Raw genomic sequence first — 26,603 nt, forward strand, 5'->3', positions numbered from 1 at the left:
AAAATTAAAATGAATTTTTTTCTTTTGTTATTTTTTTTTATTTAAATTTTGTATGATCCCGATAAATATGAACTCACGATATCACGTATATTGAAGTTTGAAGGCGTTGTGAGATCATACATACTCATGAACCACTTATTGATTCTTATATTATATTTAAGGGTGATATAGCTAAATCGCCAATTTAAAGTTATGAATTTGTAAAATAGTCAAAATTTGTCCTAATTGAGTGAAATAGCCAAAATGTGCAATAAGTTGGTTTCAAAAAAAAAATTGAACCCAAGATTAATTTTTTTTAAAGTGATAAATTGCTTATAATAATCGTCAAAAAATTTAATTTTGGCTGTCAAATTTTTTTTGAAAACGTAAATTTGGTTACTTTGTTGAAAAGTTGAAACCTTTGATATTTTGCTAATCAATAAGTTTCGAATGACTATTTTGTACAATTTTTCTTATATTTAATGAGCTTGTTATACACAATTTTTATTTAAATAAATTATTATCAGTTTTTTTTCCTTTCCAAAATGGGTTTATTTATGTTTTTATTCCCATTAAAGATGATCTCAGTTTAAAACAAATAATAATTCCCGTTTTTGTGCTTCTTCAATCGACAAAAAACTGTCGAAGCATTGGCGAGTTTGCTGGTTATCATCTACATCTCCCTGTTTGCTCAAAAAGTCGCCCGAGCCTTTTCTAAGGAAAGCGAACTTTCGGTTTGTTCATCGACATTCCTTCTTTACTTATTTATTTATTTATTTCTTGGCGACCCTTTTGCCTCCGCACAATTTTGGGCAACGAAGGCGGTGCTGATCTAAGATTAGCCCGGTAACTGAAATTTAAATTGTGGATCTTTGCCAAATGTTGTTGCTTATGTTTAAACTTCGATGATTTTGCTTTAACTCTGCGTAAAATCACTCTGTTCCTATTAATGCTTCGTTGATCGATTTGAAGTTACCTACCTCTACCTAAGTAGCTGATAATAGAGATAATTTCTAAATTCAACAAAAAGAAAACCCATTTATGGATCTTTGTCAAATGACGTAGCTGTTTATTTATGTTCAAAATTCCCTGATTTCTGTTGGAAATTTTGACTGGGCGTTGTTCGCTTTCTTTCTCATTTAGGGTTTGAATAGCGTTTCAATTTGGAGATGAGAGATAGTGTCAAGCCATTGGGGAGAAAAACAGAAAGTTTGCTTCTTTAGGCTATATATAAAGTGATATGACATGGGGTTGAGAGATCAGCGGAGATGAGCCGGTCCGCGTCGTTCTCGTCGGCAAAGTCTGAGGCGAGCCCGAGGCTCGATCCGGAGTCTCTGAATCGATGGGTCGTCGCGTTCTGCGTAATCAGATTCGATCTGGAGCGAGGTCAGGTCATGGAAGAGTGTTACCCGCCGAACTGCCTGAGCCACGACGAGGAGCTCGAAGTCTCCTTCAGCTCGTTCCCGGACTCGGTTTCCCAGCACCAGAACCGCACGAGCATCCACGACTCCATGTTCTTCTTCCGCCTCCGAAGAAGGCAAACGGAGGAGAAAGATTCGAGCTTTATCTACGGCTACGTGTTCAACCGCGAGAGGCACGACGAGCGGCTCCGGCGAGGCGGGGACCAGAAATCGGTGGTCATCCTCTCGCGGGACCCGTTCTCGACCGTTTTCCGGCCGCTCCTTCAGATCATGGCACCGCTGTATTTCGACGTCGGAAAGAAGGCTCTCGAGCACGTCGCGGGCTTCGTCTCCGCCTGGCCCGCCCCCGACCCGGGCCGCCCGATGGAGCTTCCGATCGGGAACGCCACGCTCCGAGTCAGCTTGCCTCAGATCCGGCTATTCGATGACTCGGACGTGTTCGGAACGTTCCGGGGCCTTCTCTTGCAGCTCTGGGTCCTCTGGGAGCTCGTCCTCGTAGGGGAGCCCGTCCTCGTCATCGCTCCGACCCCGGCCCAGTGCTCGGAAGCCGTGGCGGGATTGGTGAGCCTCGTCGCGCCGCTCCTCTGCAGCGTCGATTTCAGGCCGTATTTCACGATCCACAGCCCGGAGTTCGCCCGCCTGAACTCTCTCCGGGACGGAGACCCGTTCCCTCCGGTGGTCCTCGGCGTCACGAATCTCTTCTTCCTCAAGTCCCTCCGGAACATTCCGCACATCGTCTCCGTCGGAAACCCTAACCCTAGCCCGAGCTCGGCGAGGATTCCGAAGCGGTTCGGGCTCCAGAGCTTGCTGAGCGCGGTGAAGCTGAGGCGGGACGGTCCGCTTTGCCTGATGACGGAGCACAGGGAGGCGATATGGACCGGATACTCGGCCTCGACCAAGCCCGACACTTCGGTGCTGAACCGGCTCGTGGACGCGGGGCTTTCGCCGAGGATCGAGGAGTCTATGTCTGTGGTCAATAACGAGATCTTGCGACGACACTTCTTGGAGCTCACCACCAATTTCTTGGCGCCGTTCGGGCCGTGTTTCGGGGCCGTCGTTCCTTCGGAAGTGTCGTCGCCGTTCGTGGACCCTCCTCCGCTCGCCCCTTTTAATGCCGACGAGTTTTTGGCCGCCTTGTCGGCCAGAGGACCCGGGAAGTTTATGGCCAAGCGGATGAGATCTAATTGGCTCGACCTGTATAGGTAAGTATAATCATTTTGATCTATACAGTTTGTCCATTGGAGAAGTTTAAGACTGCATGTTGTTCTAAAAATACTGTGTCTCAAACTTGATTCCAAACTAGAAAGTGTAATAGAATTTTCTATTTTTTTAGAGTACACTAAAACATTGGGTTTTGTTAAGTGATGATTTTGTTGATGCATAATACTTTTGAAAGAAAAAAGTATATCTGATCTATATGCGCATTGTCGATTTCAATCATGAATAACATGTGTTTCTAGAGTCAGATACAGTACTCCATTGGAGTAGTTCATGACTGAATGTTCTAAAAATATTATATCTCAAACTTGACTCCAAACTGAAAAGCATAACAGAGTTTTCTATTTTTTTAGAGTACACTAAGACATTGGGTTTAATAAGTGATGATTCTGTTGATGTAGAAAAAAAATACATTGCTGAAGTATCCATAAACCTGTGGATTAATGTAAATAAATCGTAGCCTAATTTTTTTTTTTTTGTAGGCGGTTTCTGAAAGGACCGAATTTTATTCCTTGGTTTCAACGAAGACGTTCTGTGGCTGAACAGGAACAGCAAAGGCTTTGGCGTCAGGCAAGAATGAAAGCTGACATACATCAGATCATCGCAAAGATGCCCGAATTGGAAATAGTCGATTCCTTCAATGCCATTGAAAGGCACATTCTCGCAGAGTTACAGGTAAATTCAATCTTGTCCGATAGGCTTTATGCTATTTTCTGCTTTCGTTAGGGGCTAAGGGTTATTCTTGGGTTGACATTATTTATTATAGATCACTGGTCTACTTTGGAATCAGTAAAGAGGTTAAGGTATTACTACTTAGGTGGAATCAGTAAAGAGGTTAACATGAGAAAGAAGTATTCAGTTTAACTGTCATGTCTAAGCCTTTCTCACTTGATGATTTTATTAATAGTGTATATTAAATAGTTTATTTTTCAACAAAAAAAGGACTTAGTTTAGTACAAGAGCAAGGACTTAGGTTTTAGCTCGCACATGGTTTGTGAATTTTTTTTTTTTTTTTTCGTAGAGGACATACACAGTCATTTATATACAGTCTAAACCAGATTGCTCTGTGCCTTAAGTTCTTCTTCTATTTATTTAGGATTTTTAGCGTAAATAGTCAATTAACTACTATGCAGTTAGTACCTAACATAAATTTATAAGCAAAATAATCATCAAACTTTTAATTTGTAGCATTTTAAATACTTTCATAAAAAAAAAAAAATATATATATATATATATATATATATATATTACACTTTTTTTTTCTTCATGAATTTCCGTCAGCTAAACAACATATTAACAGAATTTAACAGGTTTATAAATTTTCAAAAGATATCATTAAAACAAAATCTTACTCTAATAAGACAAATATTTAAAAACTTTTATTTACTGTTTTTAGTTATGGATTATAATTTACTTTTATGTTATGTTTCTTAAGTCAGTTGAAATATACTAAAATGCCACAAGATATTTTTTTTAGGACCACTTTGCTTTATTTGAATTTTTCTGTACTGGGTAATGGAATCAATCTGTCCAACTTAACAACAAAGATGGTAATGGTTTTTTTATCGTCCTCTTTTTTTTCGGCGTTTCACTATCAATTGTTTTTAGATGAAACTGCTTTACAACGCTACACGCAAACAATTACTGCGGCGATGAATTTTTACTGTTACTGTGATTATTCCTCAGCTTCAGCAATCAGGAAAGGCAATCGCAGACACGACCGTGGCGTTCCAAAAACTGAAGAGCGATCTAAAAGCAGTGTTCAACGTACTTCCAAAGGACGTCCAACAGCTTTTGCTTTTAAACCCCGAAAAAGCAGCTCTTCTTCAACCAAGCCCCGAGCAGAGTAAGAAATTACCGGGCCGCCCCTTCGTGCAACAACTCGGGGTTGTATCATCACCTAGATAATAATTATAATCATAAATTAAATTATGCTCTGTTCAATTCTTATAGAGTCGTCCCAATTTGTAACGTTTTCCTTTTTCTTTTTTCTTTTTGTTATCTTTTTCTCCAAAAATGGTGGTGGAAAATGAGAATAACACATGTGGCGATTGTATTTGTAGGTCGATAGAACGTTACAAGTTATTCAGTTTCTCAGTTCTTTTGATATCCTTTTATGATTTTTTTTAATTTTTTTTTCTTTCTTGAAATTATTTTTATTTATTGGGTATTGGTAGTTTTGACTAAAAAATAAGTCATTGATTAGTTTTGGATTTAAGGAAATATTCGGGTAAGAAAACGAAGCTTGGAAGGTTATGTACAATATATGACGATTCTGTTTTCACTATTTGGAAATTTATCTTTCAGAACCTTTCTTTCTAAAGGTGGAAGAATTACGAATTGAGGGAGACTTTTGAGTTCATGCTTTGTGTACTTCTCGCAGTGTGATGTCAGTGTAAAGCGTTTTTAGTTACAAGTCCGTGAAAAAAGGCATCTAATTCTGTAGTGGAGGAGAGAGAGAGAGAGAGAGAGAGAGAGAGAGAGAGAGAGAGTTGTCACAATGACAACATAGGTTATATATGCCATAAAATTATCATGTGAAATACGTCAACCAACAAATTCGTACCAAACTACCAATAGTAAAAATAAATAAAAAATGTCGGTGGTGGTTGATCAATTTTACAATGTTGATTTTAGTATATCCGCCAGATTTTCTTTGAAATTACCAAATTTTGTTATTTATTTTTTATTTTTCAATGCTTCAGCTCGATCGAAATAATTTTTTTGACGACTTAAAGCAATAATGAGATAGTGATTTTTTTAAGCTATAGTATTTAATAATCTTACGATGGGAATTTATAAGGCCATTCTTAACATTGAACAACCATAAAACACCGAACAATCTCGTTCGAGATGTAAACGTGTGAGAAACGATTAAGATCATAAATTAAGAACTGAATACCGATCAGCAGAATCGAGAATATCGGAGAAGTGATCGGTATAAGTAAATACTAATCAAATTACGCTTACAATGGTTACTACTCACATACGATGTGAACAGTTACCAAAAAATAGTCTGAGATGTGAGAATTGATTAATCCACGTCCAGACATACTATTTTCTGACATCAATAGTTTGGTGCTAGAAAGAGGGGGTTTATGTCTGGACATGAGTTGATCAGTTCTCGCGTCCTAGATGGTTTCTTGGTAACCGTTCACATCGTGTGTGAGTGGTAATCGTTCTAATCTTCTCGCAGATCTAACAAACTCCTATAAGTATTTACGTGACCATTGTAAGCCTAATTTGACTAGTCTTTACTTATACCGATCACTTCTCCGATATTCTCGGTTTTGTTGGTCGGTATTCGGATCTCGACTTATGATCCTAATCGTTTCCCACATGTTCACACTTCGAACGATAATGTTCGGTGTTTTATGGTTGTTCAGTGTTAAGAATGGTCTGATACATTTTCATCCTAACAAATAATATATTTGAGGAGAAAATATTATTAAAAAAGATTTACATATATTTAAATGAGTTTAGCATATAAAATAGGGTTAAAGAACGCCAAATAAGCTATGAATGTCTTGTTTTTTATAAATTTTTTTTTAGCAAAATAGCCAATTCAAATGTTTGAATTTAGAAAAAATAGCCAACATTTCGTAAATCTTAGGTAAATAGCCACTGCATTTTATTTACAAGTGTATTTTTACAAAAAAAAAAAAAAAAAAAAAACCCATAAATAAGTTCATATTTTTTTTTGGGTATTTATGGGTATTTTTGTAAATATACGTTCGTAAATAGGCGTAAATAAAATGCAGGTGCTATTTACCTAAGATTTACGAAATGTTGGCTATTTTACAAAAGCAAATGTTTAAATTGGCTATATACCTAATATACCCTATTTTTATTCAAATATAAATCTAATAAAATGTTATGTGTATAATTAATATATATATATATATATATATATATATATATATATATATAAATTGAAAACCGGCGAAATTTAGTTATGGAAACCGGAATTCAAAATTTTAGCTGAAATTTTACTCTTTACTTTTTAAGGGCAATTTGCGGCATAAATACCTCAACTTTTTTTTTTTGTTTATACACTTTAATACCACATCTTTTTTTCTTTTTTTTTTGCGGTTAAAATACCTAACGTTGGTTGTTAGCACCATCGTTAAGTTTAAGGCGTGAACTGCAGATGTGGACTCTCAAAACTTAATAAATCGACAGAAAAACTGAATTAAAATTTGAAAAGATGTAAAATAAAAGCCCCAAAATAAAACACAAATAAAACCCTCAAATTTGAAATAAAAACCCCAAAACAAATGTTATAGTAAAACCCCCAAATTATTTCTTCTTCGGTGTGGTTTGTTCGTCCTCGGCGTCATCTTCACATCGCCCACGATCTGTTGTAATGGTTGAACATCAACAAGGGAATGACGATGATGATTTCGACCTGGAAGAGGAGGAGTATAACGACGAATGAGAGCATGAAGACGACTTGCAGAATCACGAGGATGAATCCTGAACATTGGTGGTTTGTGGTGAATGAGGTTTGCAATAGTGATGTACAGGGAGGCGACAATGAGTCTGATGGAGTTATGTCTGGCAGTGATCTCGTGAGCTTGTATAACGATGTGGACGAACCATCAAACAAGACGTGTTATAGCGAGTACAACCCGCGGTCAAACTCGACAAACTTTGAGTTCAAGCTAGGTATGGGTTTTCCTTATGTGGACCATCTGAGGACAGTTTTGATAGAACAATTCATAAAAGGTGACCGAGAGTTTGAATATATCTTCAACGCCAAACAAGACTCAGAGCAAAATGTCAAGGGCTGGGGTGTAAGTGGGTGCTTTATGCAAGAGTTCAAAATTCAGACAATAGGACAATAAGGATTAATACTCTTGTCGATAAGCATGATTGTGGTATTTTTTTCGACAACAAACACGTGACAAGTCCATGGCTGTCGAAGCACTTTATGGAGCAGTTCAGACTGGATCCAAGTATGGATTGCCAGAGTTTCAGAGAAATGACTTCTTCGACGAAATTCAGCAATGTGTCAAAAAGTACATTCTACATGGCCAAGAAGAAAGCCAGAGAGCTATTGGAGGGGTCAATCAAATAACAATATGCGATCTTGGACGATTATTGCAAGCAATTGACGGCCACAAATCCAGGTACCATTCATGTGCTGAAAACTAGATTCATAGGTGGCAAAAGAATATTTGAGCGAGTGTACATCAGTTTGAAAGCATGTAAAGATGGTTTTAACAAAGGTTGTCGGCCGATATTAGGATTTGATGGATGTTTTTTTGAAGGGAATGATATTGGCTTTTGTTGGGGTTGATGCAAACAATTCTCAATATCCGGTGGCATGGGCAGTGGTTGAGAAGGAAAATACTGCAACTTGGAAGTGGTTTATGAAGTTGTTGTTTGAAGATCTTGAGATAGAGAATCCTAAGAGGTTTACCCTGATATCCGACAGATAAAAAGGGCTAGAAATTGCAGTAACAGCAGTGTTCCCTGTTGCCGAAGTTAGATTCTGCATGAGACATCTTCACGCAAACTTCAAGCAACAACACAGTGGTCTTCTTCTCAAGCAGATGCTTTGGTCTTGTCCAAGAGCGACTACACCAGTAGAGTTTACACAACGAATGATGGAGCTGAAGAATAAGGATGAGAAGGCATATGATTAGCTTGTTAAGAAAAACCTGAGAGAATGGAGCAAATCACATTTCAGAGCAAATTACATCATTTTCAAATTTTAATTCAGTTTTCTGAGGATTTATTAAGTTTTGAGAGTTCACATCGGCAGTTCACGACTTAAACTTAACGATGGTGCTAATAACCAACGTTATGTATTTTAGCAGAAAAAAAAAGAAAAAAAAAGATGTGGTATCAAAGTGTATAAATCTGAAAAGTTGAGATATTTATGCCGCCAATTACCCTTTTTTAATAGTATTGGAACATCCCTTTGTGGCCGTAATTCCAGCCATTTTCATAAGAGAACAAAATCTGTTCCGCTTACCACCAGAATTTCGATTTGGATAAACAGGAAATTAGAATTCTCTGTCCAATTGCCCATGTTTAGCTTATCCCATCTTTGAGTGGGATTTAAAGTTTAGACTAATATGTCATATCACTATTTTACCCTTTAACTCGCAATGGGGTGCAACAAACCAAGCATAACACGAAACGAGCGGTAAATCTTAATGGCGCCAAAGCTTTTATTTGTTTTTATTCTAAATACCTCTTATCAAATGCTTAATCAAAGAGTGGTTCGCTTTTGTGAATCCCATATCCCTAATGCCATCAAGTATCTATGAAGAGCAACATAAATTGACTGGTAATAATAATAATAGTGTTTTTACTTTTATTGAAGATGAGATTCCAAAAGGAAAAGATTCTGTAAACTTTGCTGGGCCACAATGGAAATCTTATCCCATTCCATGATCTGTCAAATTTGCAAATTAAGAATTGATTGTTGAAGGTGACACCCTTCACTTCTTTCCACTGCTAAATCTCTGAATATCTTCAGATTTTTGTTGGACTGTGAGTTTGCTGGGTCATGCCATGGTTAGTTGTCAAGTAGAGCAACAAAAAGGATATTAGTGGTGGTAGCTAGTTTGGTCTAGCGGTAATCTCACGCACACCTCGACGGAGAGGTCATGAGTTCAAGCCCCCATGAGATGCAAAAATACATGCCCCCTAAGATTTATTCTAATAAGTATGTAATCTTGACCAGTAGTGCCACCTACTATGTAATCTTGGTCGATAGTGCCACCTGCGCTTTACACTGCTAATATATCATGTAATCCTGGCCGATAGTGCCTCTACTCAAAAAAAAAAAAAAAAAAAAAAGGATATTAGTGGCTAATTAATTACTACGTCACTTTGTGAGGACCCAATATGCAGTTACGAAGATAGTATGTTAAATCCAACTATGTCTTAAATACGACTAGGATGAAATTTGACGTGCTAGTTGGGACAAACTTCATTTCTCATCATCATTAAATGCAATTCTTGACCGTTTTCCATAGCCGGATATTGTAGACAATTGGGACATCCCATAAGTTTAGAGGGATTTTGATATAAATATTACTAAATCCGTATCACTTTATCAAAATTAACTAAAATATAGAATCTGATAGTTCTATTATTAAATGAGTTGTGAAAAAATTCTAATAATTAATACCCTTTATAATTTTGTATTTCTTGAATAATTTTGAAATTTTACGAATATCGATCACAAAATAAGAAAGCAGTTATGAAAATGTATTTTTGTAAGAAAAAAAATTATGTCTCTAATTTTAATGATAAAAATGTTAAATTTTAAGTTTTGATTGATTTTGATAGATTGACATGAATTTTATAATATTTGGAACTTCAAGTTTAGAACCCATGAAAGACCTGTGAAAAGAAGAAGAACACAAAAATTAAAGACGGAGAGGAGAGTCTGATGTATACGAATCATGTGAGTTTGGTTTATTTTTAAAGATGTACACATAATTAAATTTGGCTCTAAGTTTTGGACTAAAACTTGTGGTGATTGTTGTTAGTATATACTGTTAAGCTCCTAGTCACTTACGTGAGAAAGAGGCAAGGGCAGCGTAGTGTTTTTGCTTGGAAAATGATAGATAGAATCATAGAAATGTATTTTTATTTATTTAAGGGCAGTTTAGTCATTTTTCTTTATTAGGGTTTGAGCCCATGAATTGGACATTAGAATCCTGCTCTTGAGAGACCCCTCGGCCGAATCCCCGCCCAGTGGCCGAGCGACTATGTCCCCTGAAATTTTAGAACAATTTTTGTGGACAAATTTAATATTTAAACTAAATTAAGTTTTGTTTTTTTTTCATCTTGGATGCCATTAAAAATTTGTTAGTATGTTATTTATTTTTATCTCGTTCATTTTAATTTCACGATGTTGGAACAAAAGATTCAGGGTTTAAAAAAAGGTAATCTAGTAACGTATTCAATTTCAAACATGGTTTTAAAGACGTAGCCAACGTTTGATACATTTTTTAATCCATCAATTTACAGAAATAAACGGTTAAAAAATATCGAAAATACTCTTATGTAACATAAATTAGAGAAACCACATCGTGCTCACCGTAGTATTCTCCGATGAACATATATAGGTCAAGTCTTGATACATTTATTAATGAGTTGAAATCATTAGTTTACGGAATATTACTTGGGATTTATTAAAATTTGTCTTTTTTGCATCAATAATAATAATAATAATAATAATAATAATAATAATAATAATAATAATAAGGGTTATTGGCGGCATAAATACCATAACTTTTCGATTTATACACTTTTATACCACAACTTTTTTTTCGGCGGCAAAAATACCTAACGTTAGGTTTTAGGACCACCGTTATTCTCATTCCGTTAGAATAACACGTGGACCCCGGCATAAATACCACAACTTTTCAATTTTATGGGTTATTGACGGCATAAATACCACAACTTTTCTAATTTATACACTTTTATACCCATTGGATCTCACATGAGCTAGGGTCAACCGCAAAATTTCCTCCTCCTATTCGCCGACATGTGCTCACTCGCTCTCTCACGACGAAGATCCCACTTTCTGTTCCATCCTCAAATCACTCACGTGCTTAACCTTCTCACCTGGTGCGTCACTCTATGCTCAGGCACTCCGCCTCAGTGTCATCGCCGACTCTTTTATCGCCACGTCATTCCTTGTTCTCTACATCAACGCCGGCAATCTCCGAAACGTGCACAAGGTGTTCGACAAAATGCCCCAAAAGAGACTGTTGATGTATTTTCGAGCCTCAACAATTACGAAGAAAATCATCGTAAGGAAACGAGAGTACAATTATAAACAACTATCTTAAGAACAAGTAAACGAATTTATTTTTTTATTCGGTCTTGAGTACACTAGTCGAGCTCGGAATATTATAAACACAATCGACGTGCTCAGAAGTACAATTTGGGAGAGAGAGAGAGAGAGTATGCGGTAAAAAAGTAAAATAACGTGCAAATTCTCTCTGAAGAATAGAATTCATACTACAACGTTATGTGAAATCCTTGGAGACACATGCTGGCGACTTCGTCCTTCATCGCCTCTTCTTCTGCCACGTCGAACTGCGTTTGAATAGGCTCGGTAGAAATCGTCAATTCTCCGTATTTCAAGGCGATATCACTTCTCATGTGTTGACTTCAACTTCGTCACGACCTTGGTAGTGACATTGCGAGCTCGTAAAATAGACATGGGCCGGGCCCAAGTGAGTTATTAAATTCGTACGACAATGATTAATAACAATCAATTCATAATTGTCGTTTATTAATTATTTAAATTATTTTTATCGAAATGGGCTTTAATGAATGTTGGACTTTGGCGGTCCAATATCAAATTATTTTATGAGGTCGAACTCTACCTTCACAATTAGCTCATAGTCTATTAATTATTTTTTCTATAAAATTTTTGGTATAAAAGTGTATAAAATAGAAAAGTTGTGGTATTTATGCCGTCAATAACCCATAAAATTGAAAAGTTGTGGTATTTATGCCGGGGTCAACATGTTATTTTAAAGGAATGAGAATAACGGTGGTCCTAAAACCTAACGTTAGGTATTTTTGCCGCCGAAAAAAAGTTGTGGTATAAAAGTGTATAAATTGAAAAGTTATGGTATTTATGCCGCCAATAACCCTTATTATTATTATTGATGCAAAAAAAGACAAATTTTAATAAATCCCAAGTAATATTTCGTAAACTAATGATTTCAACTCATATAATGTAATAAATGTACCAAGACTTGAGCACGATGTGGTTTCTCTAATTTATATATGTTCATCAGAGAATACTACGGTGAGCACGATGTGGTTTCTCTAATTTATGTTACATAAGAGTATTTTCGATATTTTTTAACCGTTTATTTCTGTAAATTGATGGATTACAAAATGTACCAAACGTTGACTACGTCCTTAAAACCATGTTTGAAATTGAATACGTTACTAGATTTACCTTTTTTAAACCCCAAATCTTTTGTTCCAACATCGTAAAATTAAAATGAACGAGATAAAAATAAATAACATACTGACAAATTTTTAAGGGCATCCAATATCAAAAAGTTGTGGTATTTATGCCGCCAATAACTCTAATAATAATAATAATAATAATAATAATAATAATAATAATAATAATAATAATAATAATAATAATAATAAGAAGAAGAAGAAGAAGAAGAAGAAGAAGAAGAAGAAGGAGCCAAAATGGTTTGAAACATTACATATACTCATATAGAGTGATGATCAGTACACGTTATCCGAATTTACACTTTTACTTACTGGTAATATATTATGTAACTCCGTTAATGTAACTCCATAATTTAGAATATATTTTGTTTGATTATTACGGTGATGTCACTATCTAGGCTTAAATTCGTCATTATATTGTAAGATGGATTATCTAGGGGGTGTAATTAAAGGAGAAATTTGATGAATTACGTGCAAATATACTCCTTGAATTTAAACTGTAATATACTCGCATTAAAATCCAATATCGAATATCGACATTGAATTATTGCGAGCGATCATCAAAATATAAATGAACATTATATATACGATTTAGATTTTACTTATAAAAGTAGTTCAAAAACAAAAAAACAAAAAACCACCAATATAATAATATTACAAGTCACCAACTAATTTCTTCACCTTTCCTTTGCAATCAATCGGGTAATTATAATAAAGAATAAGTAATCATTTTCGCACTCATTGTTTTGTTGATATTTTTACAAGTGATTAGATTGGTTTTAGTAATTGTGTTTTCAATTTAGACTAACGTGTAAAGCTTATATTAAGAGTGAATTTGAAAGATTCTATGGGCCTCATATTTTGAAATATGATATTTTAGTGTTATTACAACCCCTCCATGATTGCAAATGTCTCACACTGTAAATCAAAAGTAACTACAACGCATATAGACAAACACATACACATTATGGGGAGAGAGAGAGAGAGAGAGAGAGAGAGAGAGAGAGAGAGAGAGAGAGAGAGAGAGAGAGGGGAAAAGAAAAATAAAGAAAAAGAAAAAAAAACTTTTTGTTAGCATGATATGAACATGACAAAGAACCCATCCCTTCAATTCCGAAGTGGTCCTCATGAAAGTTGATAGTTTTTTTGAGTCTTGACAACCTCACTCCTTATCCTACACCCTCTGCTCCTCCGCTTATCCTGCGCACCCCCTCAAGCAATTACTTTTAAAATAAAATAGAATAAAAACTGATTTTTAATTCTCTTTTTTTAAAAAAAAAATCCCATTTTTGTTCTACAAACTATTTTCCACACCATTCCCATAGAAGAAAAGGAAAAAAGAAAATAAAATAAACTTCTGAAACCAAAGCTTGCAAAGAAGACCAAAAGATAAATTAACATCTTTCTTCTCTCTGCTCTTCTTGTTCTGGTTCTTTTTTATTCTTTATTTTAATATAAAGTCTATAACCATGTCAAGTAGTAACACTACCACTACAACTAGTTGGAGCAGAGAAGAAGAGAAAGCTTTCGAAAACGCCATAGCTCTGCACTGGACGGTTTCAGGCAAGGACACGGAAGAAGACGAAGACTGTGAAGACGAAGAAGAAGAAGACGAAGAAGAAGAAAGCGAGGCTCGGAAGGAACAATGGGAGAAGATAGCTTCCATGGTTCCGACCAAATCCATGGAGGAGCTGAGACTGCACTTCCAGATGCTGGTCGATGACGTGGCGGCGATCGAGGCCGGTCAAATCCCGGTGCCGAACTACTCAAGCAAGGACAGCAACGCTTCGTCTTCGTCTCACGGAAACCACCACGGGTCGGAGAAGAGAGCGAGCTCGTCGGCGAACGGAAATGGGTTCTCCTCTTCCGGGCTCGGTCACGAATCGGCCGGAAAAGGAGGATCTAGGGCCGAGCAAGAGCGACGGAAAGGAATTCCTTGGACCGAGGAAGAGCACAGGTATGGAATAATACGGATATTAAGTTAATTAATTTAACCGAATCCCCCTTTCTGTTATTTCCCAAAATAGATGAGCAACAAAAAAATAAAAATAAAAAATTATTATTTTACACCTTGAAGTTTGTGCCTGATTTTTTACAGAATTTTTTAGCTCAATAGCAAGCAAGTACTACTACTATACTTCTACTTCTATGGGTATGTGTGAAATGAGAGACCAATGAACTGTATTGATTGTTTTTTTTTTTTTTTTTTTTTGTCAGATTGTTTCTATTGGGTCTTGACAAGTTTGGGAAAGGGGATTGGAGGAGCATCTCGAGGAACTTCGTGATATCGAGGACGCCGACCCAAGTGGCGAGCCACGCCCAAAAGTATTTCATCCGCCTGAACTCGGTGAACCGAGACAGGCGGAGATCGAGCATCCACGACATCACCAGCGTGGCCAATGGCGGGGGTGGGCCCGAGGCGGGCCCACCACCCATCACCGGCCACCAACAACAAAATCATCAGCAGCAGCAGCAGCAACAACAAACAATTGGCGCCCCCCCGCCCCCGGGATTGGGCCTCAAGCACCCTCACCACCGCGGGGCGGGCCCCATGCCCGGGATGGGGATGTATGGAGGGGCGCCCATGGGGCACCCGGTGGTGGGCCCACCGGGGGGCCACATGGGCTCGGCGGTGGGGACGCCTGTCATGCTGCCGCCGGGTCACCACCACCACCACCACCCTCACCCGCACCATGCTCCGCCGTACGTCGTCCCGGTGGCTTACCCTATGGCTCCTCCGACAATGCACCAATGAAAGAGAGAGGGAAGGGGGAAAAAAATCATTTTTCAAGAGAACTCTTTGTGGTTTTTCGTGTTTTAATATTTTGGGATTATTTCTAAATTTTTTTTTTTCGAAATTTAATCTTAAGTGGAGGGTTAAAAAAATAAAGGAGGGGGGAATAAATAACCATTTTTATGGGATTCCAAGAGTCCTATTTTGGTTCTTTGCTTTTTATGTTTTTTTATTCTTCAGTAGAGATTTTTTTTTATGTCTATAGTCAATATTGTTTTTAGAGTATTAGGTAAGAGAAACATTTTTTTTTTTTTTATGTTTGGAACTAAAAATGTGAGAAAAAAAAATATGAGGAAAAATCAAAATTTTATGTTGTGTTAGACAATATAGAAATTAAGAGAGAGATATAACAGTAAAGTGAAAATATAAATAAAACAAAAATAAAATAGAAGAGAGTTTACTTTATTTTTACTTCTATTTTCTCTCCATCTAAATAACACCCAAAAAAAAAATAGAATAAATTTTATTTTTTTATGAGTTTGAAATAGAGCTTAAGAAAGAAACAATTCATGGAACCGGTTTAAGATTTCAAATTATGACGAAACTACATTGCATATACAAGCCACCGTGTTCCATTTCCGTTCATGAAATTATGAAGCAAGTTGTCTTTTTTAACCTTTTTGTTTGGAACAACTAAAGCAAGTTGTCTTTGGTCGTTGCTCTTTTGTAAGCTTCGCTCAGAGTATATGCAAAACAAAAGAAAGACTCGAGTCCTTGAGTGTTGTACCAAGTTTATCAAAGTGGGAAGAAAGTTATAGTAGAATCATATAAAGCCAAAAAATTTCACACAGTATGTCAATCAAATCGGAAAATGATTGTCTTGGATTACATAAGGGGGTCAATTTTGAATGATGCCCAACTGGAATGAATGCAAATCATAGCATATATCATGTTGTAGTACTACGTAATATGGGCAAAACAGTAAAAGAACACTAAATAGGCACAACAGAAACAATAGAGGAGTCAAATGTTAACTATGAAATTTAAACTGGTAAAAGTTAACAATACAAATTAGAAGGCCAATAATTAAAATGTAGGAATTTGAGTATAACACAATTCCTAATTATGAGAGAAAAAAAAAATTAAGGAAGCAAAATACTAATTTATAATCAAAACCAAGACTTGAAATATCGATAGCAATGGTAATGCCAAGGTCACGGAATATGGAAATGCCTACAGAAGAAACATGTGTCCCGGTTAGCAAGAGTCACACAAAAAATTTAGTTAAGTAGAGAAAACATTCGAATTAGAAAAAATTCATCGATTTTCACTAATTACCTAACCAATCGATCAAAGTCTCGAACTTGAGTTCTAAGTTTGGAGCTAAACCCAAAATTTTGAAGAACTTAACCGTAGTAGTAAACCCTTGGGGTGAGTCTACATGGAATACATTCTCGAAATTCTATCCTTACGAAATTTAACCTTGTTTTGAGATAGTTGAAAACCGTCACCCGTGAAAATATGCTATGAAGCATGTTAAAGCAAATTCTCGCCATTTGAGCCTTGGTCTCTTCCTGCCATTTTTATTCCAAGCATTCTAAAAGCTCTTGAGTGACAATACGCTCTGAAGCCTACAAAAGCCAATTCTTACCATTTGAGCCTTGGTGTCCACCTTCATTTTTTTATTCCGAGCATTCTCAGAGCTCTTGAGTGACATATTGTGCTATATTTTGGATGGAGCACTTTAATCTTATTAGATTTTGTTGATTAAAGGCAACATTTGTATCCAGGATTACCGCCAATTCAATGTTGTCAAATTTCAAATAAACACATGCTCAAACACATACACACATTATGAATTTGAAGAAACAACAAAGAAAACGATGAAAATCTAAATAAATAAAAACGGCAACGTTTCGAAAAAAAATCTTATGCTGGCCAACGAGTGCACAATTTAAGGGCATTCCATTGAAAATCAAGTGACATGTCAATTCATTATCAAAATAACAATCTAAAATTAGGAGTAATTTCATAGAAGTACTTCGAAAAAAAAAAATTAAAAAAAATGAAAACCTAGCCACTGGTCTGACCGAGTGAGCATGTTATCCCTTCAACCTTGAAATACACAAATGATGAATCTCAAAGAGTGAACTGAAGGTGTAAAAAGAAATTTCCCCCCAAAGGGAATCCAAGAAATACTCTGACACCGAACATTGGTTTGGGTATCAAAGCACTTAACCAAAAGCTAGGGGACAACGGTTAGGGTTAAGTGCATGTTAATTACAGTCAAGCTTTTGATCGCACTTCCGACTCCGACTCCTACTTTATCTTACCACATTTAAAGCTGAGGAGCAACACGGCAAGACTAACCGTCATTTTTCAAAACACCACCAATTATAGTCTAAAATTACGTCAATATATAAAAATGAAACGAAAAAAGGTTTTGAAGAATAAAATGTGCATGTTAACCAAAGTCGAGCTTTTGATCACACCTCCGACTTCGAGTCTGTCTGACTTACCAAATTTAAACTGATGAGTAACATGACAAGACTAGCCCTCATTTTACAAAACACCGCAAATGAAAGTCTAAGATTACGTCGATACAAAAATGTAACCAAAAAAAAAAGTTTTGAAAAATAAAATGTGCGGAAGCCTCCTAAGGTTAATGGCGAGGGTAGTGCGATTTTAACCAACAAAATCAAAAATAGTTTTAGACCCAATTCCGTGGAATCAACCAATTCTCCTCCTTTTCACACACAGACCTAGAGTAATAAAGTGGAGATATAACGTAATCTTTCTTCCTAATCTCCACCACTGTGGAACCATAATCCGCCGCTGCTGCTTTTTCATTTTCCTTCCTGCATGATTCGTACAGCAAATGGATTGATATTAGTGTGCTTGAAAACGCAAAAGACTATTAAACCAGAATGGAATTTGACCAGAGGATGAGAAAATGATCCTCACTCTTGTTCTGAAGCGTGTACTTTTCTAATCGAGACTGAAATTTAGCAAACACCGGCCCAAGATTGGACCAATAGTTTTTCTGAATTCTAAGGACATCCAAGACAGTTTCGAGTCCCGAATTAGACGGCAGAACATTCTCCAATTTGTTATCTCGGCTCTCACCAAGCAATACCTTCAAAGATGAGACAAGCAAGTGAAGCATGTGCATGATAACTAAGGCTATTCCGAGTACTAAAACAGACGTAACTAACCTTAATCACAGATGTAGCGGAAGACGATATAGAACGTAGATTATAGCTGTAAGAAAAAGACACATCAGCTTTGTAAAGTGGAGCGAAAAAAAAACCAAAAAAAAAACACTAAATGGTGTAAACAAAGATAACAGAGATTATAGAACGGAGACACATACCCTCCCTCGAGGATAACGAGCAACTTTCCACCAGAAACGCCATTCAACATTTCTGTCATCTTTGCATAACCGACAGGAGTCACCTGTTAACCAGATCACGAGGATTTGAGTCAGAAAGTAGAAAATCAATAACATGCTTTGTTGATTGTACATCTAAATTAATTTAAAAAATGAGTTCTATTGTTATATAGCCATATAGAAACTTTAAGTTTGCATCATGGCCAACGTTTAGTTAAGGGAAAATAACACATTTATACCCTGTGTTTTAGTGAAATGTCGAGTTTAACCTTCGGTTTTCAAAAATGTCGAGTTCATACCCTCTGTTTAACTAAAATGACGAAATTATACCATCTGTTTAACTAAAATGACGAAATTATACCTGAAATAGACAACAGTGTCACGAATATTCTTTTTATTGACTTTTCATTGACGTTGACTATAATATTTATATATAAACACCAATTATCTTTATTCATTCGCGCCGTATATGTAATTTATTTAAAAACTAAAAAATAAACAATAGTCTCTTAATCGTGAAGAACACATAAAGAGACAAAGGGGTAAACATCGATAGTTGATAGTCATCAAAATCGCATATTCGAACAGAGAATCCAGGATTTAGAGTTACAATTCGAACACAAAATGAAGTAATTTCTTAGGAGGTATGAGTTTTATTATTTAATTTCAATTTAAGGCTATTTTTATTTCAAAATTGAGAATTTGGAAGTTATGGCACTGATTTAGATTTGATTTGGTTTTTCTTATATAAGAGTTAATATCAATGAAAGGGAGATTTGTGACGCTGTTATTCATTTCAGGGTATAATTTCGTCATTTTAGTTAAACAGAGGGTATGAACTCGACATTTTTGAAAACCGAGGGTTAAACTCGACATTTCACTAAAACACAGGGTATAAATGTGTTATTTTCCCTTTAGTTAATTATAGTTAATTAGCTATTGATTCTATTAATTACAATTATATTGGAAATTTTGTCCAAATAATTCATGCTTATTATCAGAGTTATTTGGACATAATTGTTAATTTAATTACAATTAATAAAATCAGTGGCTAATTAACTCTAATTTACAGAACGTTGGCTATTTAGCAAATAATAAGTTTGATTTGGCTTAATTGCTTATAAATTTCTTAAAAAATCAACAGAAATTTATTCATCGATGGAGGATCATGGGCGTAAAAAAATTTAAAAAGATTAAAGAAAACATAGTTTTATAATAAAAAAAAAGGGGGAATTGGCAAGGCTGGAGAGCCCCGAACAAGTATAAAGCGAACTCAATGACATGCTTTGTAGGTTGTACATCTAAGATTATTTTAAAAAATCAACAGTAATCTATTGAAATAAATGACATGCTTTGTAGGTTGTACGTCTATATTACTTTCCATTGATCGACGTAGAGTCGTCAGCATATTTTTATTGATCGGAAAAACTCATTTGTGGTGCGAATATTATTAAAACCAGACGACACACGGGCTGGTTAGGTGTATACTTACATCACAGCACCCTAGAGGGTCACCCCTTGCAGCATCAAATCCAGCTGATATTATTGTTAAATCAGGAGCAAATTCAGAAGCTGTGTAAAACAAACAGAAAGGACCGAAAGTCAGTAGTTGGACGTAGACCAGTCCTATTTGACGTTATAAAGATAATCTCATATACTTCTAATTCAAGAAGACATACTGTTAAAGGGAAAAGAGCTTGGACTCCCATTTATAATTTTAAACTTAAGGACAAATTCATGAGTTCATGCAAGTGGACAAAGCAATACTTGAAAGACGACAAGATCAAGTTTCATTAAAAACTTAGTCTCCACGTCATGTATAAAATACCACGCTAAGCTGAATGGTCATTTTATCGAGTTTTCTCCATGGAACAATAATATTCAGCAATTTCATTTATACTATGTTTTGTGCTTATGCTCAAACACCCAAGCATTTAGCCTAAGTAGCTACTCCTCAGTTGTACCAGTTCCGGGTGGTAGCATTTTCAAATAAGATACAGTAAAAGCGTTATTTGTTGCAATGTCCAGAGGGGCACCAAATTTAATGATTAAGCGTTGGTCACCAGAATAGACAGATAATTCTGTTCTCTCATCTCTTATTGTGTAATTTTATATGCTTTCTGTATTCGGACAGGCGTTTTGGAATTTTCTTTTACTCGTTCTTGTTTTTGTCTTACTTCTTTTACCAAGGCTACGCTGTCCTTTCCTCTTGTATTGTCTTCTCAAATCAATAACAGTGTTTTTCTATTTATAAAAAAACAATAGAATGTTAATACCTATCGGAAGCACAATTTGGTGAAATGCAAATATATAGTCGTTGTCGCCAACTCCCTGGCAACTCCAAGGAACATTCACACAATATCCTTCAGCTCCCATAGTACCAACCTAAAAAATTGAAAGAGCAAACACCCTTATTACAATTGAAAAGACTAGCTACCAAACAGTTGAAAGTTGGTTTAAAAGCCGAAAGATTGAGTAATGTAGAAAAAGGATCAAACATACAGAGAATTGAAGTCAACAAAGACAAAATTGCTAAAAGCTTAAACGAGGCCCACAGCAAGCTGGAAAAGGAATAGGATGACTTGCACTCAAACCAATTATGTATAATGCTATAACCCACCATGGCAAGTACATGCATAAAAGTACAGCTAGCAAGCAATCTAAATAGTTCCATTTGGCTGTTTTTTTTTTTAAACTCCAGTGCTTTCAGAAAAAAATCCCATGGAATTTAAATCTCATATAGTACAGGTTAAATGCAAATATTATTAGCAGATTTTAATAACAAATATTCTATTCTTTTTATATGAATAGCAACAAATTTTCAATTCATCTAAGGTAGCATCTATCTTGAACAGCATATGTTTAAGATTTTAATAAAAAGAAATATGGGGTCAAGAGCACTTCTCAAGCTAGATGACAATAAAACATCAGTATAAGATCGCCAAGTCACAACTCAATTTTAACCTCGCCAGTTGCTAAAAAAAGAGCCACCAGGTCAATATACCGAAAAATGACCCAGATAAAGGAAATCAAATGATAAAGAGCTACTTTTGTACTTTATTGGTTTAAACATATGGTATATCGCATCCAGGTATATCCGTGATTACTACCACCCCCATCAAAATAACCTTCAGCTTTGTAATACTATTATGTAAATAAAGTCAAACATTGTTTTTGGGAGGTTGGGGTGTATATATATAAAAATATATGTTTCCTAGAAAGATACCACTGCTTTTATTAATAATATAAATATAAAAACGAAAACAAACTACAGATAACATTAATTACAACTTGTAGAAAAATACAAAATCAGTTTCTGTTGCCAAACTTTCATCAAACATCAATCACACTAGATCATGAGCTTTTTAATAAACGCAAACAGCTGCGACAATCTCTAACCTATTCATAAACACAGAGGAAGAGTTGTCAAGTGTGCTTTCTCAATTAAAAGATAAAAACTAAAATGAAACCTTTATATCTTTCAACACTTTCTTATTCTCTTAAAAACTATCGATCTTAGTTTTGGAAATTTAATAAATGCCCACGGGCATGTGCTAAACTTGTAATATAATATATAAAATAAGATTTATACAAAATAATACGTCTCTTTGGAACCTAACGCATACGACACCAGGTTCGCAGGAAATAATAAGGAATTTTTCATTAAGCTCTCAGGATTTTAACATGTGACATTTCCCTTGGTCAGACTCACAAGCTCTTTTCCTCACATAAAACCGATGCCACTGGGTAAAAAATACTAACTGGGACAAATGTGTTTTTGTTTACATTAACTATTCGGGTATGTTACCTCATCGGCAGCCCCAGTACCAGGATAGAACATTCCTCCTTCGTGTCTATGCAAGGATATATACAGTACCTATACATAGAATGAGGTATAAGCATCACCAAAGTATTGTATTTATTTTTAATGTCTACCCGCCAAATCAATATATTGCATAAATTCATAATAAGCATCTGTAGAATAAAAGGACGGTCAATGCTTTGTTAATCAAGAAATGAGAAAGGGAACAATTTTAGCTCATTCATGTGTAAGACTAATAATTGTATAATAAAGAAACCGAAGCAATTATTGTATGAGTTTGACAAACTTTAAACATTGAAATGGGAACCTATAACCCATATGAAAGAGCTTCTTTAATCATAATCTCCACCATTAGAAGAGTGTACTTTTTCATCTCAAACGTGCAAGTATCCCGCATGTTATTTCAATGGAAATGAGAAGTCAATCACAAAGAATGTACGGGTTTTTTTTTTTACATTAATATCCAGTTATAATCACGCTTACCGATTTGTTCTGCTCAAATATTTCCTGAGTACCATTTCCATGATGAACATCCTGCAAATAACATGGCAATTTAAATGAAACAACGAACAAAATTTTCCAAATATAACTTCAAATATTTCTGAAGCAAGTGAAGATTGAGATTGAGCATGACGAAAAGTGAGCACACTAGCTCTCAGCCTTACCCAATCAACAATTAGCACTTTCTTGGCTCCTGCAGCTTGAGCTGCTAATGCTGCAACAGCTGCATTATTGTGGAGGCAAAAACCCATTGCCTGTCTCACACCAGCATGATGACCAGGAGGTCGAACCTGGTCCATCCATTCAAGTTGAGAAATTTACTACCAAGATATATAACCACCAAAAACTCCGAAAGCCCTAACAAAAACAACAAGCTGTCCTACCAAAGCGAAACCGTTTTTGACACGTCCAGACACAATCGCAGAAGCGAGATCGGCACATAAACCTGCTGCGAGTCTTGCAGCACATGCTGAATGCTGATTGGCATAAGTGTCGGGAGTGAAATAGCTGCAGAGTCAATCAATCAATCAATTACTCAATCAACACCACAAAAATGGTTTTTAGGAGAGGGGAGAGTAAGGGAAAATATATTACCTAGCAAAGATTCGGCTTGTAAGGTCAACGTCTTCAACATGCTCCAACGAGTGAACCTTTAGTCGCAATGAAATGCCGCTTAATAAGGAGATTTTCTAACTACTTTATAAATGGCAGACTATGTAAAAAGATTCTTTTTTTTTTATCATATCACCATTGGCGGCACATTTAAAGGATTTTGTGGCCTAATAAAAGACAACAAAAAGAAATGAAAGAAAGTGTTAAGGAGCGAGCTTAATTACTAAAACGAACACGTCAAATGATATAATAACGGTTTGACATTCCCCTGAAACAGAATGCTATCAGAATAGTAACATTCCCAAACATGCCAAATACAATATTCCTCCTTGTAATTAGTTACCACTAACCATCTGAAGCTCTTCTCTAGTGATTTCCCTAGCAGTAATCGGTGCGCATCTTCCAGGAAATATGCCTACAAAGCATGGCATGATCATTGATGATTTTGGTTACTAATCTGATATAAGCAAAGCCCAAAAACCAGTGAAGCAAAATACTGTTGGGACCTTCAAATGTACTCACCAGCTGTAGCAAGGCTAGCAGCAATAGCTAGAATACGGTCTGGTCGTTCTGGGTGGGGATGCGATTTCATTTCACCCTATTGTAATAAATAGGTAAAAAAGAGATTCAAAATATAGCATCACCAGGTTTTAAAAACTAAGCACGAAGCAATATCTGGAACAAAAGAACCATACTTCAGAATGTAGTAACATTCTCTCATCATACCCTATAGCCGTTGATGGAGCTGAATCGACTACATGAAATGAAAGAAAATAAATAAGTATCATTCAATCAGCACAATCCATTTTCTTGTAATTATATTCACAGTTTTTTTTTTTCTTCTTTCATTTTTTACAAACACAATTACTTGCTGCGTGGTTATAAATTCGTCCTTTTAAGAACGTTGAGTGATTCCTTCATACTTGAGCGATACAAACAACACAACTGAAAGTAAACTCACATAAAACCATATGTAACAACCTCTATGTGTCTCTCCCATTTCCATCTCAAACTCTGTAGAAAATGCATCTCCTGACAAGGGAGAGGCAAAAAAACCGTGCTTCAAGATTCCAGAATCTTTATGTTCACCACATATCTACAATAAGATATGAGAAAACTACATCAACGGAACTAGATTAACACTGCATAATCACATGACCTCAAACAGTTTAACTGCTAAACAAACAAAATAAAATTCAAGGGGAATAACAATAACATACATCGCAATGGACAACATGGCTAAAATTGACCATCGTGCAATTGGTGCAAAACCAGCTTGTGCCTTCAATATGCCTCTCCACGGGCTCCCAATCGCTGTCTTCGCCGTCCTCATCGTCATCAGATATGTTTTGGCCTTCATACATTTCTTGCAAACTCATTTCTTTACGCTGCTTTTCCTTCTACAAAATTAAAAAAAAAAAAAAAAAAAAAAATTCAACATTCTACAAATGAAACCACACATCCATATGTAATTGACAACATACTGTTCTAGGCTCATCGCAATTTTCGTTGCAACAATTTCCCTCATTTGGTTCATCGACCCTCGCATTTCCACATCTTCCATTGTCACCTCGCCGTTGAGCTTGGTCATTCTTTTCGCGAATCTTTTTCTCGGCTTTTCCATTCTTATCGCGGTTCCTCTTTCGCGACTTTGATACCGCGTTCTTTCCTTCAGATTCCATATCAAGATAATCCGGCGATACCATTCCTAATACGAAAGACAAACTAACATATTAACCAATTACTTACGAATTGTAGTAACTTTGTCCGTAGCTGTGAGGACACCAAAAATCTTCTGAGAAAATCCTAGTCCTTAGAAAAGATTTTCGCAAGAAAGAAAATAAGAAATATATTTTGCAGCTAAAATAGAAATAATACCTGGCCGGAAAGCCGCGTGAATCGGAACTCGTCGGTGAGTAGGGTTATGACTCTACGGCGGCGAGAAGAATCGGTTGTTGTCGATGGTGAATTCTCCGCTAACAGAGACAGATCGAGAGTGAAACAGTAAATTGATTTTTTAGGTATTTCCGAGGTCCAGTCAATCCCAACTCAGCCACTGTGAAAATCGAGATTTTTAAAATATATCCGGTAATTAGATAGAGATAGAGAGATATATCATACATGTAATATAAGTTCTAAAAATTTGAAATTTTTTCGTTTGATGAAAATAATTCATAAATAATTTTATGAAAAAATATCATAATATTGTAAAAGAATGGGTAACTCAAAGCATTTAGTTTGGGTGATAGTACCCCTCATGTATGTGAAATCTCTTCCTATAAGGACATGAGCTCAAGCCCCCGAAAACGCAGTTTACAAATTCTTTATAATCTAAACTTAAAAATCTTTCATGTAATCAAATATACAATGTATCAATGAAAAAATAGTATAAAAAAATTGTTAATGCAAGCTGAAGGGTAATTACCCAAGGAGGCGGCTCGACTAAATTAGGAGCCTTGAGTGGAACATTTTTCTATCATATTGAAATTAATAAAAATAAAAATAACGCATATATGAAAATAAAATATGTTTTTTATTTTTTATTTCGTATTTTTCTTTACTCTAATCCCTTTTTTATTTTATATATGGTAAAATCACTTGAAACAAGTATAAATAAGAAGAAGAAAAAAAGAACTCTAAAAATAAGTATTTTGGGAAGAAAATAATGTATTATCAAAATAATAATGAAAATTGAGGTATTATTATAATTTTTTTATAAAGGTAGCTACAATTAATTTTAGACTTGAAACATTAAATAGGAGATAAATTGTAACATAATATATTCTTGGAATACAAATGAGGTATTATCATAATAGAAATAACAATTGAGGTATTATCTAAAATAACTTTTAAATAGATATCTAGAGTAATGTTTTTTTAAAAAAATTATGGGGCCTTTATTTAGAGGGGGCATTGGGTCATTGCTCTCTGGTCGAAATTTATTGAAAGATTCGGCAT

At 35.6% G+C, this 26,603-nt stretch overlaps 3 protein-coding genes across 5 annotated transcripts; 2 read left to right on the forward strand and 1 right to left on the reverse strand.

Annotated features, from left to right (window-relative positions):
• Positions 1–571: 571 nt before the first annotated feature.
• Positions 572–4,753, forward strand: LOC149384126 (polarity axis stabilization protein). The gene is made up of 4 exons (XM_089629389.1): positions 572–825; positions 1,123–2,602; positions 3,101–3,293; positions 4,305–4,753. Exons 2-4 carry the CDS (start codon positions 1,248–1,250, stop codon positions 4,524–4,526), a joined length of 1,770 nt encoding a protein of 589 aa, XP_089485515.1. The 5' UTR covers positions 572–825; positions 1,123–1,247; the 3' UTR covers positions 4,527–4,753.
• Positions 4,754–13,831: 9,078 nt separating this feature from the next.
• On the forward strand, positions 13,832–15,501 carry LOC149384127 (Duplicated homeodomain-like superfamily protein). Its single transcript, XM_089629085.1, has 2 exons — positions 13,832–14,541; positions 14,802–15,501. Exons 1-2 carry the CDS (start codon positions 14,054–14,056, stop codon positions 15,337–15,339), a joined length of 1,026 nt encoding a protein of 341 aa, XP_089485211.1. The 5' UTR covers positions 13,832–14,053; the 3' UTR covers positions 15,340–15,501.
• A 2,279-nt stretch (positions 15,502–17,780) lies between these two features.
• HDA15 (histone deacetylase 15) lies at positions 17,781–25,736 on the reverse strand. Of its 3 annotated transcripts, none has more exons than XM_089629033.1 (18): positions 25,524–25,736; positions 25,130–25,353; positions 24,866–25,045; positions 24,627–24,741; positions 24,341–24,399; positions 24,168–24,243; positions 23,996–24,060; positions 23,628–23,683; positions 23,417–23,540; positions 23,198–23,323; positions 23,016–23,066; positions 22,518–22,586; positions 20,986–21,094; positions 20,202–20,281; positions 18,692–18,774; positions 18,534–18,579; positions 18,283–18,454; positions 17,781–18,176 (listed from the first exon to the last, which is right to left on the reverse strand). In XM_089629033.1, exons 2-18 carry the CDS (start codon positions 25,349–25,351, stop codon positions 18,049–18,051), a joined length of 1,761 nt encoding a protein of 586 aa, XP_089485159.1. In that variant the 5' UTR covers positions 25,352–25,353; positions 25,524–25,736; the 3' UTR covers positions 17,781–18,048. The 3 variants fall into 3 exon arrangements, with proteins under 3 accessions (XP_089485159.1, XP_089485160.1, XP_089485161.1); XM_089629034.1 differs by having other exon boundaries at positions 25,130–25,370; positions 25,524–25,719; XM_089629035.1 differs by lacking the exons at positions 24,866–25,045; positions 25,130–25,353; positions 25,524–25,736 and having other exon boundaries at positions 24,607–24,741.
• Positions 25,737–26,603: the final 867 nt, after the last annotated feature.

This window comes from Urtica dioica, chromosome 10 (genome assembly GCF_054948205.1).
Source record: "Urtica dioica subsp. dioica isolate 48M chromosome 10, U.dioica_male_clone48M_v1_H2, whole genome shotgun sequence".
NCBI classification, from domain to species: Eukaryota; Viridiplantae; Streptophyta; class Magnoliopsida; order Rosales; family Urticaceae; genus Urtica; species Urtica dioica.

Coding starts and splice junctions, on each gene's coding strand:
- LOC149384126 (XM_089629389.1), top strand. CDS start 1,248: ATGAGCCGGTCCGCGTCGTTCTCGTCGGCAAAGTCTGAGGCGAGCCCG. Junction 2,603..3,100: donor AATTGGCTCGACCTGTATAG/GTAAGTATAATC, acceptor TTTTTTTTGTAG/GCGGTTTCTGAAAGGACCGA. Junction 3,294..4,304: donor ACATTCTCGCAGAGTTACAG/GTAAATTCAATC, acceptor ATTATTCCTCAG/CTTCAGCAATCAGGAAAGGC.
- LOC149384127 (XM_089629085.1), top strand. CDS start 14,054: ATGTCAAGTAGTAACACTACCACTACAACTAGTTGGAGCAGAGAAGAA. Junction 14,542..14,801: donor TGGACCGAGGAAGAGCACAG/GTATGGAATAAT, acceptor TTTTTTTGTCAG/ATTGTTTCTATTGGGTCTTG.
- HDA15 (XM_089629033.1), bottom strand. CDS start 25,351: ATGGTATCGCCGGATTATCTTGATATGGAATCTGAAGGAAAGAACGCG. Junction 24,400..24,626: donor AATGGGAGAGACACATAGAG/GTTGTTACATAT, acceptor CATTTCATGTAG/TCGATTCAGCTCCATCAACG. Junction 23,541..23,627: donor ACAAGCCGAATCTTTGCTAG/GTAATATATTTT, acceptor TTGACTCTGCAG/CTATTTCACTCCCGACACTT.